The sequence below is a fragment of the Dermacentor andersoni genome, chromosome 4, assembly GCF_023375885.2.
Source record: "Dermacentor andersoni chromosome 4, qqDerAnde1_hic_scaffold, whole genome shotgun sequence".
NCBI classification, from domain to species: Eukaryota; Metazoa; Arthropoda; class Arachnida; order Ixodida; family Ixodidae; genus Dermacentor; species Dermacentor andersoni.
In genome coordinates this window covers 51,694,888-51,709,277 of record NC_092817.1, presented here as the reverse complement: position 1 = coordinate 51,709,277, position 14,390 = coordinate 51,694,888, and the positions used below count along the sequence as shown (strand labels likewise).

Here is a 14,390-nt window from a genome sequence, read left to right as displayed (position 1 = left end):
GCACTACGCGATATAAGAGAATTTTAGTGCGTCCGGTATTCCGGCAAGTGCGGGCGGTTTGCCGGATGAGCGGGGGCGTACGTGAGCGGCCAGATTGGTGGCGCCAGCTGGTGGTGCGAAGCTCAACCACATAAACACAGAGCCAATTACTATATTCTTCTTAGCTGGGTTGTAAGTTTTCGACAGCGGCGTAATTCTGAACACAATTACGCCGTTGCCGAAAATTTGCACCAGCAGCGAAACAGAATACAGTAGGTTACTGCAATTTCAGCTCTGTTTGTCTGATTGAGCTCTACAACACCAGGCGGCTTCACCGCTCCGGCCGCTCAAGTTTGCACCCCCGACCATCCGGTATCCGCCCGAACCGCCCCAGTTTGCCGGAATAGCTGACACGATAAATGTCTCTATAACAAAACTCCTGAAACGCGAAAGCGCGGGCGGCGCAGAGTCGAGCGAAAACGAAACCCTTCGACCGTCCGCCCCTTTGTCAAGGGTAATGTCAATGAGTTCGTTTTTCTAAAGCTGAAATAGAACTTGACAAGTAGCATTTCTTTTCGGGTTATAATGACACACAGTTGTGATTTTATAACGAGTGGTTGAGTACTAGTAAAGAAATTAAACGAGCAGTGCCTTCATCATGGAGCAAGTACTTGAATATCCCTGGGTAGTCGCTAATGTTCTGTAGTTACCTCAATTTCTCAATTATTAAGGCTCTGTTCGCGATAATATTGACGCCTTAGGGGTTCGTGAGCACTAATCTATATCCCCTTAGCTTGATTCATTGTCTTTAGTGTCCTTTTAAGCTGCGACTGCAGCTTACGTAACGGTAATGTTTACCGGGAAACGTTGGCGGCAAACGCTACGCACAAAGGTTAGCTTTCTGATAGAAGCGCAGCATCCTGCGAAGGCCGAACCCGGAGGAAGGCCACAGCCACAAAAAAAGAAAAAAAGAAATTTTATATATATATATATATATATATATATATATATATATATATATATATATATATATATATATATATATATTTATATATATATATATATCATTTGCAGGTTTCTGTTATTGTTTCGCACTTTTAATATTTCAGTCTGAGAATATATAACATAAAAGGCACGCGCTATCGGTATTTTGTTTCATGACATTTGTTTGCGGGCTATCATTCTCAAAATTCCGAGAAATAGCTTTGTCAACAATGTAAGGTATGAGCAACTAGTGATAAAATGGTGTGGCAATATAACCCGCATATACCGCATGCTATATATCAAGGCGTGGCATATACATATACCTAAATATATACGTGAATTTCCGCTCACGGGGACACCGGCGCCGGACGCCGACACCGCATTTTCTGCGAGACGAGGCCGTCAACGCCATCGCATTAAAGAGCATTGACCAGGAAGTTCAATATACCCACCGAAGGTACTTTATAAAGTGTTTTGTCATAAAGGTCTTAGTCCACCTCAATCGTGCTGTCAAAAGCATCGATTCGTCTCGCAGAATTGACCACAGGAAGTACACGCTGTCGATGCACGACTAGTGGAAGGCACAGACGTGATAAACAAGCGTAATCATGCACAATTCATTGTTTTGCAAGAACGATTTATTCAGGCGGAGTACATCTGCGAAAGCAGCAAGGCAAGAAGCACATCAAGTTTTTTTCTTCTTCTCTTGTTATCTCTTGCAGAGCTTGCTTGAACTCTAGCAGCGTGGTAAAAAAAGTACGAGCTCCGCTCACGACACAGAGCTGCTCTGAAGCATTCGTAGCAAAACAAACGAAAGGCAAGTAGCCTGTGAGAACAAGGCAGCACGGTGCTGGCTGCTTGGCGCTGCTTGCACCACGAGAGGGAACACCTGTGGTGAACAAATGACACAAATATGTAAACGATCAATTCGAATAGCACTTGCGTTCCTACATAAGTGGCATTGGTGTTCCCCGCCTCACCCGCGTTCCATTCATTTCAATCACTCCCGTACACGAATGAATGTAGCACCCCAAAACACACTGTAGACAAGTGATCGACGTCCATGTGGTAAGGACAAACACAAATGCTAGAAATACACAGTAGACATTTAAACACCCTTTAGTGTTATAGCCAGTTTGTCACCTGAACGAGTCAGGTTGTGTTACACAAGCATCTTTAGGTGACCAACATCTTCTAGGTGGCTGGTCGGAACTAGGAGCGAAATGAATAAACACAGCAAGTGCATCTTGAGCGCCTCAAACTTTCAGCTTGCAGCTTATTTTTAAACATTGACACATATATCGAATGAAATGAGAAAAAATAATGCGCCGAGATGGGTCCAAACTTACGACCTCCAGATGAAAACACTCTATCCACTGCGCCACACGGCAGCCACGTTGCCGCATTTGACATTTGGCTTCTATAGATATTACTTGTCCTGCACCTGGCGCTACGTTCTCTTGTAACTCGTGCACTGTCTACGCTCAGCAAGTTTTTCGATAACACTAGAGTTGGTCGTAAGTGGCCAGAAACCCAACATAGATTCGTCGTGAGCGCTGGCAGTGGGACGACTCGTTGATACCAAAGGCATAACATCGAAAATTGGCCATTCGTTGTGTATGTATATATATATATATATATATATATATATATATATATATATATATATAGAGAGAGAGAGAGAGAGAGAGAGAGAGACAGAGCATCAAATTAGCACTCTACTAGATGTACATCTGTTTACTGTAGTAAAATATCAGGATCGGCTGCCGTCAGAAGACGCAAACTCGCAACAACCAAGACGTTACGGCGAGCATACACACCACGCTGAGCCAAGTTCGAAAATCAAGAAAAACGGCCAAACCAGTCGGCCAGAGCGCACTTCAGGCGCATCGCTAACCACTCGGCAATGTATGCTTCCACGACGTCTCCTGCAATGAAGATCAAAGGCGGGGTGCGCGAGGACCAACGGCAACGTTTCCCGCCCCCTCGACTGGCGCGTCTATGTAACACAAGCTAAACGCCTTGCGCCGCTCCATGCGTTATAGCGCCAGCGATTAGCCGGAGACAGCCTAACGGGTCTGCGCATTTAAGCCCGAACCTAGAAAATCAAAAAGCGCCATGGCAGAAAGATACATTATACAGCTTACAATAAGCTCGCTCGCCCCCCCCCCTCCCCCCCCCACGCACACACCCACACAAATACACACACACGCACACCTTTCTTTTTTTCCGCCCCCCCCCCCCCCCCCCCTCATTCGCCTCACTTTTTTTTCTCGGGACGATCACGCCCGAGTCACGACCCCGCAACAGCAAAGGCGTACTCTCATCTCCTCCCCTAGGCGAGCTGGGCCTATTCGGCACACAGGCCCGCCGCAATATCGCCGCAGGCCATCACGACTTTTGGCGCGCCAGAGCACGGCGGAGCTCATCATCCGGAACTGGACACGTGCCGGCCACGCGCGGCACACACGCCTGCCGAACGCTGTGCAGGTTGGGCCCCGCATACCGGAAGTGACGTCCGCTCCCCCCTTTTCCTTCGTGTCGACCCCAGCCGCCGGGCTCCGGGAATGAGCCACCCACACATACCACCCCCGTTATACAGAGTTCCTCTTCGCCATTTTCTTTCGGTTTTTCTTTTTCCTTTTCCCCGTTCCGGACACTTCCTGTGGCAAAAGGGAGGGACCGGAACCTCGCTGTTAATACACGCTGCACCTGACTGACGCGAGAAGCCCGGAGCGCGATCGCCACGCGGCAACAGGCTGCTCACGAGCAGGTGGCGATAATGAGGCGCGATCATCGTTATCCGGGGCAAATTGGTGCCGCTGAAATCTGCACAAGTATAGGAAAGCAGCGATTTTTCTTCCCCATTTCGTCCGACAAAGAAGGGATGCCGTTGAATCATAAGCTAAATAACAACGCTCTACTAAACTGTCATGCTCTAAGCTAGACTACGTCGCTGGCAGCGGTTGTACTTATACGAGGGCGAACCAGAAAGTATTTGCCCCTATTTTTTTAAAGCCAAATTACGGCTGTAAATGCGAAGTCAACATATCCATTCCCAGCGGTGGACCTTTCTAGGACCGGCCCGGCCTTATCTGCCGGTAGCTCCACGCCACGGCGCTGCTGTCACTTGTTGAAGATGGCGGTTCTCCTTCACACGTCGACGACGTACGAGCGACGAAGTGCTCGTACGTCGTCGGACAGCGATTCACGTGCAACGATGAAGCCAAGACAGCAGTCTGGCGGTGGTTCCACAGTTAGCCGGACGGATTCTACCGCAGAGGCATATCTCATATTTAGTGCTGCGATGGCCCAAATGTCTGAACCGATGTGGGGCTATGTGGAAAAATAGTGTAAGGTACGTAGAATATTACGTATATTTGTAATTACCTGCATGTACCTTGTTTTGGCTAATAAAGAACAGGCTTTCTGATCTAATAAAAGAACATGCTTTCTGATTCGCCCTTAAAGAAAGCGGACTGTACTCCTATCATGTAGGTAACTTTCGCTTTCTTAAAACGCCTTTTTTGACATTTTGAGAATCGATTCACAAGTTACGCACAATGCTTACTTGGGTCACCAACGTAGCCTTTTACATTCAAGAGAAATTAGTCGAACTATATAAGAACAATAGTTCCGCTTCACCATTTAATTAGAAAGTTCCGCACAGCCGCGTAAAGCTGCGCACCTATAGTTGTAAAAATTATCGGCACGAGAATTTAGCGACCGCCTTCTCGTTCGGCCACTTTCCAAGAAGAATACCAATTCACGGGCGCGCCGTTCAGCTCGAACCAGCTGAAACGCGCGTGACCAGAGCTGCTCGAGGAGGAGCAGATTTTTAGAGCCAGTTTCACTTTTCTCAAGTTGTCGAATGAAGAGACACCAGGAGCAGCTGAAGCGTCAGAACCGTAAGGAATTCGCTTCCGAAGGTAAGGTCCACAAGTTAACATTAGTGCCCACCTGTACAAGCAGACCAAACAAAAGTGGACAGAGCGTGTATGACAAACTCAATGAGCTGCAGCCTACAGGTAGGTAGCCTTTAAAAAAGTATATGATCGATGGCGCCGAAAGCTGGACGATAAGAAAGAAACTTGAAACTGCTGACCGAGCCACAATCGATGGCACGGAAGGTGATACACACATCATCAGGAGGCAGCAACAAGCCAGTATTGTTTAAAGAGCAAGCGGGGTACATGATATGCTATAGGGCAAGGCAGACGTGTAGTTGGGCTGGTCATGTAACGCGCAGAGTAGAAACCAGCCGGTTCATTAAGGCGAGAGAATGAGTGCCAAATGAAAGCAAACGCTGCCTGAGGATGTAATGCACTTGAGGGAGGGAGTGACGACTGGGAAATCGGCTCGGCATGGATAATGAAGACGCGAATAACTGCATAACACAGGGAAGCGCCTTCGTCCAGCAGCGGACCTCGAGGCTCGCGATGACGCCAACCATGGTGTACCAAGCTAGCGCCTTTCGTATACATACGACATGTAGGTCGCGTAAGCGCCTCCCAAGTTCGTCCCCGTGACAAGGAAACAAGGTGATACAAGCAACGCAAAGCGAGCGAACGAAGGGAAAGCTGCACTGTCACAATGCCCTGGACGCCGACGAAGCAGGCGACGACAACAGAACCGCCGCGATGACAAACAGGGCAACACGATATGGCGCGTGCGCGACAGGCAGCCGCCGGGCCGCCCCCGCAGCCGCCGTCTTGCTTTTGATGGGGGGAGCGGGGGGCAGCGAGGGCCTCGCCCCGAGGGCTCAGAGGCGCTCGCTTCTTGCACGGGGCGCAGATGGGGCGAGCCCGGTGCGTCCAGCGTCTGCCACCAGTGACCCAGATTTGCGACCAGGCGTGCAATATGGCAAGCAGCAGCCGCGATGACGAGACGCACCATCGGACAGCCGGGCAGGCCGATACCACCTACACACACCGCTGGTGCTGCCGCTGCTGCTCCCGAAGAAGAACAGAACGTGCGCCCACGTGCGAAGGCAACGTATACAAGTCCGAGACGCGCCGACGACGCGGCAACAGAGAGGGAGAAGCGGGAAAGAAAAAGAAAGTAAGTCCAGAGAGTTAGACCTCAAAAGCACAGAACGAGGGAAGATGGAAGGTGCTCTTCACAGTGGCGACAAAACTGCGCACTATCGGCGTTCCGCCGGACGGACCGCACCCGAGCCACCGGCGAAGCACGACGCTTCGCCAAAAAAAGCAAACAGAAATCAAAATTAAAGGATGAGGGTTTCGCGCAAGGCCCAGAAGAAAAGGCAGACGGGACTGCGGGGAATTAAAAAAAAAAAGGAAGCGGCGCGCCATCTCTCTCCTCCACTTTCTCCCAGCGGCTTCCCCACAAGGCGACGACGGCCATTGTGGGGGAAAGAAAAAAAAATGGAGGAGGCTTCTCCTCCTGGACGAACCGGCCGCTGCCGCCGGACCACGCGTGCAACAATGAAAACCTGGGTTGGGCCGCTCGACGAATGAGTTCCGGGTTCCGAAACGGAGGAGCTCGAGCGCTGAACGAGGGAGGGGGGGGGGGGGGGGGGGGGTTGAGAAAGAAAAAAAAGAAAGGTGAAAGTGTCGCAGCGAAATTCCTGCGTCCTCTCTTCGCTCCCATTTCCCTCTTTCTCTTCTTTTTATTCCCTTTGAGCGCCTTATCCCTACTTATTCCCGAATCTCTTTACATCCATTCCTTTCGTAACAGAAACCGGTGGACCGCGACCGCAGGACATTAGCCGACACGGAAGAAGGTATATAGAAAAGAGTACGCAGTGGACAGGTCCTTTGCAGCACGCCGCTGGCGGTTAGCCCGTGAAAGGGCTGCGCGCACCCAGAAACGGCCAAGCGCGAATGTGCGTTCGAACGGCCGTCGTCCTTTTGTTTCCGCCGCTATGCGCGATGGCACGCGAAAGAATCTCGCGCGGGGGCATTCCAGTGTCCGGTGGCGCAGGCCGGGCGGGTGGTTCTCAACGCGTGACAACCGCCGGGTAGCCGCGATCTTTGAAAACAAGTGAATTGAACGAGCCCGACCGCCAGCGTGGAATGACATTTTACAAAACGCCCGGCGACCGCATAAAGCCAGTACAAGCCATTTGTTGCGGCCACCTATAAGCTCCTCTTTGTTTCCGAGTGACCGCAGCGAGCCACACAGTACTAAAGGCATCGGGCATCTTCGTGCGTGCAAACGTCGAAGCAAAAACAGCTCCCCGACCGACGCGTGCATTGTTCCAGCGCGAAGAAAGGATGCGCGCGAACGGTTGAAAGACTGCGGCACGACAAGGGCTGTTTCGTCCAGCGGATGACGTTGCGCGCGGAGAATTGATTACCCAGCACGACCGCCTAGCAAACGGACGGCAATCAAGATGCACGGCAGGACGATCCTGCCGTGCGAAGGAGATGGAGCGTAGTTACAAAACGACGTGTCTACGAACGCCTCAAACCGGTGGGAAAATCTGACCGACTGCACGGTTCGTATCGTTCATCGAATCTGCACGTGCGCCTTATATAAGCAAGGCACAGTCACATGCACAAGCTGGATTCAGCATCCTTTAGAGCATAAGTACCAGAAAGCGCTCTAAAATCCATGTATACTAACTTTCGGATATTTACTTTCGCAAATGGAGCACCAAGGCCCTTTGATCAGCCTGTACGCAGATGTACACGCATCCCTAGCAGCGTATCTAAACAATCAACCAAGTTATGTTTATATCACAAAGTGACTGGTGCAAGGGTTTCCGCGAAAACCAGCAGGCGACGTTTAGTACGCAATCCAAGCAAACGATATATCGATGTTTAGCAGAGGCCGCGTAAGAGCATTATAATCCGAACCAGAACAATAGGTAGCGATAGGAAAGACCCAAGCTGCTCACTCATTAAAGAGCGAAATCCACCGTTCGAGCTTCTTGCACTACCATATCACAAGCCAACAAAGGCACACTAAAGTTTCGTTCGTCTGTTGTCCTTGCTTCTCCGTTGGAATGTGAACTTTCTCGGATGATGATCGGCAGTTGTTGATCGAATGCATACAGGAAGTGATGGAGATCAGTTGGACAAGAAATATTTATAGGTAAACTTTTCTATATACATGGCAGATAAAACAAATGCATTACAACTTGAACAACTGAGAAACAAATTCTCACTCTTCAACTGTCTCAATGGCTGTTCGAGCCTAGGCTCGTTTTAACGTACATGGTACGGAGCCTCACTGATCTATCAGCAATCCTCATTTCAGCCCAGTCTCAGGGACAGCATATCGTCCCGATTATTGTAGCTCAAACTGACAAAAAGGGCGGTAGGGCCGTTGGCCCGTCACACAGATGCAGTTGCCAGTGAGAGTTAAAAGTTTGTTGAGCCGCAACCCAAAGGGATGGGCTTACTCTTAAAAGTAAACATATCGGAAACTGTTTTCCTTCTTCCTGAAACTCCGTTCCTCTCTCATTTATACGTAGTCAGTGACGGCCTCAGCAAAACACGCCAGACCCCCACAAACCTTGGTGGTCTCAAACCTTGGTGGCGTCTCTAGGCCACAAATGTCTCGGAAGCCGGGGCACTCAACACCGCGTACCGCCGCTCCACTCAGGTTTTGTCCGCGTTGGGAGAATTACGACCGTCCATGGCATCCGTTGCTTATTGTCTACAAGACGACGTTCTCCGAATGCGCCACTGCATCTCTACAGCGCACACTGCAAGTCGTTATTCGACACCACGCGGGCTTTTCTCAGCACTCAGCAACAAAGCCCGATGGTTGCCTCCCAGATGCATAGGGAAGCAGACCCCCGCTCCGTACATGCAGCACGTGGTCAATATTGCTTGGCCCTTCTAAACCTCGGCGGCGTCTCCAGCCAGCCAGGGACTCGGGAGCTACTCGCCACAACACCGCGTACAGCAGTCCCATTCAAGGTTTGTCTGTGTGGACCTATTATGGCCGACGACGGAATGCCAACTCAGTGCGCACAATAGCGCCTTCTACGAATCCGTACCGCGCCCCCCTGTAGCGCGCCGTAGCTCGTCACCCGACACCACGCGGGCCTTCTGACCCCTCATAAAACACAAACGGTTGCGCCTCGGTAGCGTAGGGGAGTGGACCCCTCTCTATAAACAAAGCACGTGGGCGACTCGCGACACTTGGGAAATACACAAACAACCAATGCGGCCTTACAGACACCAAGAATAACATAGGGGAAATTACTTGTACTTACTAAACGAATTAAAGAAATGGTAAATTAATGGAAGTGAAAGTACATGAAAAAAATTGGAGGACGCTAAGCACCGACCTTAAGAGTGGAACGCGATAGTATTCAAAGATCCCTGACTGCTTCTCACGCTTTCCGGCAACTGGAGCGTGTGTAACCGTAATGTTTACCGGGAAACGCTAGCCGCGAACGCTATGCACGAAGGCGGGCTTTCTGGTAGAAACGCGGCCTCTTGCGTGCGCCGCGATGCGACAGAGGCGAGCGCCAGCTCGAGGTATTGCAAGGAACCGCCGCTTTGTGGCCCCCGAGACACCCGCGCGCCGGCGCGCGCAAATGGCGCTTGGTTTGTGAATGGTAGAAACGCTCGAGAAGGAGTTTCTTTGAGTTATCGCGTAACAGAATTATGTTTTCTCGTATAGTCAAATAACAATCCGAGAGCGACCATGTCTGTAGGTTGTGTGTAAGTCATAGTTTACGATTTTTCCGTGTATATTAGCTTGATAAATTCAATTATTCCAATAAATTCCTTGCGTTATATGCAGGGCCTGGGTGGTTCGAAAACCTTTTCGCCGAAAAGACGTCCGCCGCAGACACCGCATTTTCTGCGACACAGGCTCCTTAACGCTTTCGCGTTAAAACAGCTTGCCGCAGGTGCATGGCGTACGATCCCACGTCTTCGCATTACGCGTGCGACGCTCTTGCCATCTGAGCTACCGCGGCGCCGTTCTCCCATCCGCTTTCTTGGGTACTTATGTTTTACTACTTGAACTAACCCTGGGAGTGTTAGCTAGCACCACCACTCACGAACCTTTCCGGCGGGTGTGGAACATCTTTACCAACAATACGAGACCTAACGCGTACTTCTCCAATTGACTAGCTTGTGTCGTGTACTGAATTGATGGATTTTTGGGGACACCACCTTCCGGGTTCCTGACGATGAAGCAAGTGTTCGAATCAGTTCATGAAGTGTCACGATGAAAATATCACCCGCTGCTCTGTCTAGAAAGATACCTTTGTCATGTTTTTTTTTTTTTCAGTAGCTAAAAATATATGACTACGAAACGTTCACGAAATCTCAGTTTAGTTTTCAAATATTATACGGTATAACTACACATCTGGCAATCGTGCAAATGAAACACTTCACACTCATCGCTTACGCACGGGCAGTGCCTGTTGCTTAGGCACAAGTGTTAGACAGGGCCACCGCGTTGAAGTTGAGGTTTGTGGGATCACGGGCGATGTAGTCCTGGCACACCTTGGCAGCGTCCTGCGAAAACAACGAGAGAAATAGAGAGAGAGGGAAAAAAAAGAAGGTTACACACGTTTCTGAAGTGCATCAAGGCAAGGCCACGGTAATAAAGAAGGCACGAGGCTTTCTTGTCTTAAAGTACTGTTATCTTCATCATGTCACGCCACGTAGAGCAACAACTTTCGGTTAGCAAACAGCAATGTCAGACCAGCAGGTCGACAATATTACGACCTCGCCACCGTCTTTTTTTTTTTTTTTAGCCAACCATATGAAACACAGCCAAAGAACACATTCATAAAGGTAGGTTTGGACCACCAGGAGACCACAGAAGAGAAATTCCCCCGACGTGTATCGAAGTTGAAAGTGTCGTGAACGTTGGCTTTGAAGTCAAACGGCACCGACAACGGCGAAAAAAGAAAAAATAAGGAAGAGGGCATATACCGTTATTACATGCGTTATATCCCCATTATTGCGACAGACAATCGCGTGCTTTGCCCTTTTCCATGCGTTATAGGCACGTTAACTTCTGGCTGGGAACGACAGCCATGAATGACATATGCGCCGTACGCCGGCAGGACACGTACGCCGTGCCGCTGGGAAGCTTACGCGCTTGCACATGAAGTCTTCTCGGCGGAAAAAAAAAGAAACAGAAAAAGATGCCTCATAACCCTCATATAAAATATTACCATATGAAACACGGGATCCTACACGTATAAAAACCCATCGTTTCCATATGTCATACCTTCTGTTTGTTTGTTGGTTGGTTGGTATTTTCACTATGGGTTGCCTGTGTAGCAAAGTCATCGTCTCCTAAGCGTCGCTAAACTTAAAACGCCATCAACTATTTAAAAAAGAAGCAACGCATGCAATTAATAACACCGTACATTGGAGTCTCAGGGCTCCCCGCCTGACGAACGCAAAATAGACGTAACAGCCGGGCGAACGCACAGCCAAAACCACATCGACAGAGTTCTCTTCGAAATATTTTTGTCAGGTATATGGGAATGAAACCGAAACACCGACATCCCCCCTATCCCCACCCCCACACAGGAGCAGTGGGAGACCCAGCTGATCAGCCTCAACCCTAATGACCAGCTCATGACCAACGCTGATGACCAGCGTGAACTGGTGAAAAGGCAAAGGCAGCCGGGCAGGTCAGATGACTTCTTCGACTGAGGAGGCCAGCCGCAAGGAAGGCGACCAAACAACTTCGTCCGCTCTCAATAACGTTCAATCATCATCATCGCACACTCGAGCAAATTTAAAACGCAGTGACGATATATGTTCGACATGTCTCTCTGCGTCGGAACAGCTAACTCCAGAACGGACACTGACGGACAGTTCCGCAAGCGCTCGGTCACAATGCCGCCGTAAAACACGCCTCCGAATGACCAAAATGCCAACCTCACTTGAGCAGGTCCCCAGGCAAATCTTGCAATCACTCCAACCAAACGCAACTCGGAGCGCTTTAGTATATAGGAGCCGTTGCATAGACGGAACTAGTCGAATGCGCTTACAGTCGATGGTACTTTAAGTAACGTTGTCTTACAAATATAGTTTTGCCCCCCCCCCCCATAAAAATACAGCCCGTGTCAAATTTAACCTTTGCGCTAAAGAGATTGTAAGAGCCGAATCCCTAGGAGATAGAGATATGGCACTGGTGCCATTTGTTAAAATCTAGAATATTATTTTAAGGACCCGTTTAAACTCTGCGTTAGATTTATTCGGTGCGACCAGATTACAATATCTGCGCGTTCTTTGCTGCCGCATATGCAAGAGACGTTTCAGTATGCACTATACTGTACCCGTATGGGAATGTACACCGTCACAAACGGACCCTGCAGAAGCTTAAGCAAAAGAAAAATTTTGCATAAAAGCACAACGACAATTACATGGTCAAATAAATTTATATAATCAGCGCTGCTTGAATACAGACGAAACGCTATAGACACATATGCAGAAACATCAAAGTACACCGTTTCTGTATAACTTCTTCTTTATTACGGACACATATGTAGGGCCGCTTGCAACCATCTAATGAAAGACAAAGAGAAAAAATAAAACGAAACACGGTAATAGCAACCAGAACAGTGGGCACTTTAAACCATGGCACCCTAGCGATCAATCTGCGAGAAGTGGACTCAGTGATATTCCCAGTGACGGAGGGAAACAGAGAGGGATGCGACAATTGAAAAAAAAAAACACATACGTACAATAAGAAAAGGCGTACACGCACGGACATAAAAGGCAACAAACAACCGCACGACAGGAAGGGAAGGCGAACTTGCGCGCCCGTTAAGTGGAGGCTATCAATTTCAAACATTTATCCGAGGGACAGGCAGGCTGACAAATTTTAATTACCGCCGCGCGCGACTGCCGTGAAAGCCACGGAGCGGACAACAACGACGACGACGACGCATGCAGCGCCACATTGCACCACACAGAGGCGGAGAATGGAGCGCGCGGGGGGAGGTGGGGGGAGGGGGGGGATACCGCAGGCGCAGCGACCGAGGCGAAGACAGGCGAGCGACTGACTACGCGACGTGAAAGGTCCGGCTACACAGCCGACTCCTCGACCGCTCGCGTGCGGTGTCATCAGTCACAAAAAAGAAGCGCCCTGTGCGCGCGCTCGCTCGGGGCAAATTACTCCTCCGCCGCGCCCGACACAGCCACGAGGAGATGGAACGGCAAAGACGAGAGCGAGAGAGAGAGGGAAAAAGAATCTGAGCCAGAGAAATAGCAGTTTTCCGGTCCATGCTCGCAATTTAGCATCAACGGCAGCAACTATAAAGCGCAGCGCGACCCTCCAAGCACCGGTGGCAGACGTATACAGACAAGCAGAAGCGGCAAATCGAACCAACCGAAGCTTCCGTTGCGTTCATAGCAGGCAAGAAAAGCACATACACGCTGTTTGCTACACATACACACGCATACGAGTGCAAAGTGTAGAAGAGGGAAGAAGCCACAGAAGCTGCAACAGCAGGAGCGCAGCAGCAGCATCAAGGAGAGGGCCGCGCAATGGGCGCAGCAGGTGCCTTTGCATCCGGGTGCGTGCCGCGCATGCGCAATTACATGAGCCGCCGTTGCCGATGAAGCAGCTTTCTCCTCCCCCATATTTCTCCACCTTTCCCACTGCTACACTACACAGCTATACCCTATACTGCTACTAATGCCAGCTCCTCTTGTACGCCGACTACCTTCGAGCAAGCGATCGAGACGCTTGCGCGCAGAACGGGGGAAAAAAGAACCCGACGCTGGGGTGAATATGGAGCGTCATGCGAGCTCGTGTATCGCCTTCTTCGTCTTCCGTTTCGGAGCCACGCACGCCACAGACATACACGCGAGCGCACGCATTAACAAACACGGCGCTCGGATCGCTATGCGGACGCTCCGCGGCGGTCACGCATGCATCTCGCATGGAAGGTCCCGAGTCAAAGCAATTATTTAAATGTCGTCAGAGATGATTGCGCAGCCTGGGGGAAACAACATTAAAAAAAAAGAAAGAACAGCACCCAGACACGAACTTACGTGTCTCCCGCAGCCAGGCGGCTTTGAAGCGTATACAGTTGCCTGTATCATGTGGAATGCTTCGTGCTCTTTCGCGACGACGCAAGAAAAGCTGTCCGAAGAATTACGCAAGATGCACGGCGAACGCTGCGGAAGTTTAAGTGTGTAAGGCAAGACGTAAGAAATGAAGACGAAAAAAAAAATACAAACACAGCCCCGGCTCTACCATCAGGAATCACCAAGCAAATAACTTGGGCCCCCTCGGGGACCCTTGTTACGTGTTAGCAGGGGGCTAAAGAACTGCACACATCCGTGGGTGCATGAGAACGCTCGCACCGTAATTATAGACAATGAAGACGTATGCTTAATTGTGCCCGGCACGGCGTGCGCGCCCTCGCGGCACGGTACAGCGATGCAATACCGGCTGCAGTGCGGTGTAGGCCGGTGTCTTGCAATACGTTATACGAACGATACGGCCTATAC

At 50.1% G+C, this 14,390-nt stretch overlaps 1 protein-coding gene across 4 annotated transcripts in view; it reads right to left on the bottom strand.

The window, feature by feature from the left end:
• Positions 1–1,579: 1,579 nt before the first annotated feature.
• Uch (Ubiquitin carboxyl-terminal hydrolase) overlaps positions 1,580–14,390 on the bottom strand; it is an 88,971-nt gene continuing 76,160 nt past the window's right edge. For 2 of the 4 annotated variants that reach the window (XM_050184320.3, XM_050184322.3), the window contains 2 exons: positions 10,313–10,418; positions 1,580–1,852 (listed from right to left, as the gene is read on the bottom strand). In XM_050184320.3, the coding sequence (XP_050040277.2) occupies positions 10,329–10,418 (90 nt within the window). In that variant the 3' untranslated portion in view covers positions 1,580–1,852; positions 10,313–10,328. Of the gene's footprint in view, positions 1,853–10,295; positions 10,419–14,390 lie in introns of all 4 variants that reach the window. The other 2 variants (XM_055073750.2, XM_050184321.3) reach the window with 2 other exon arrangements.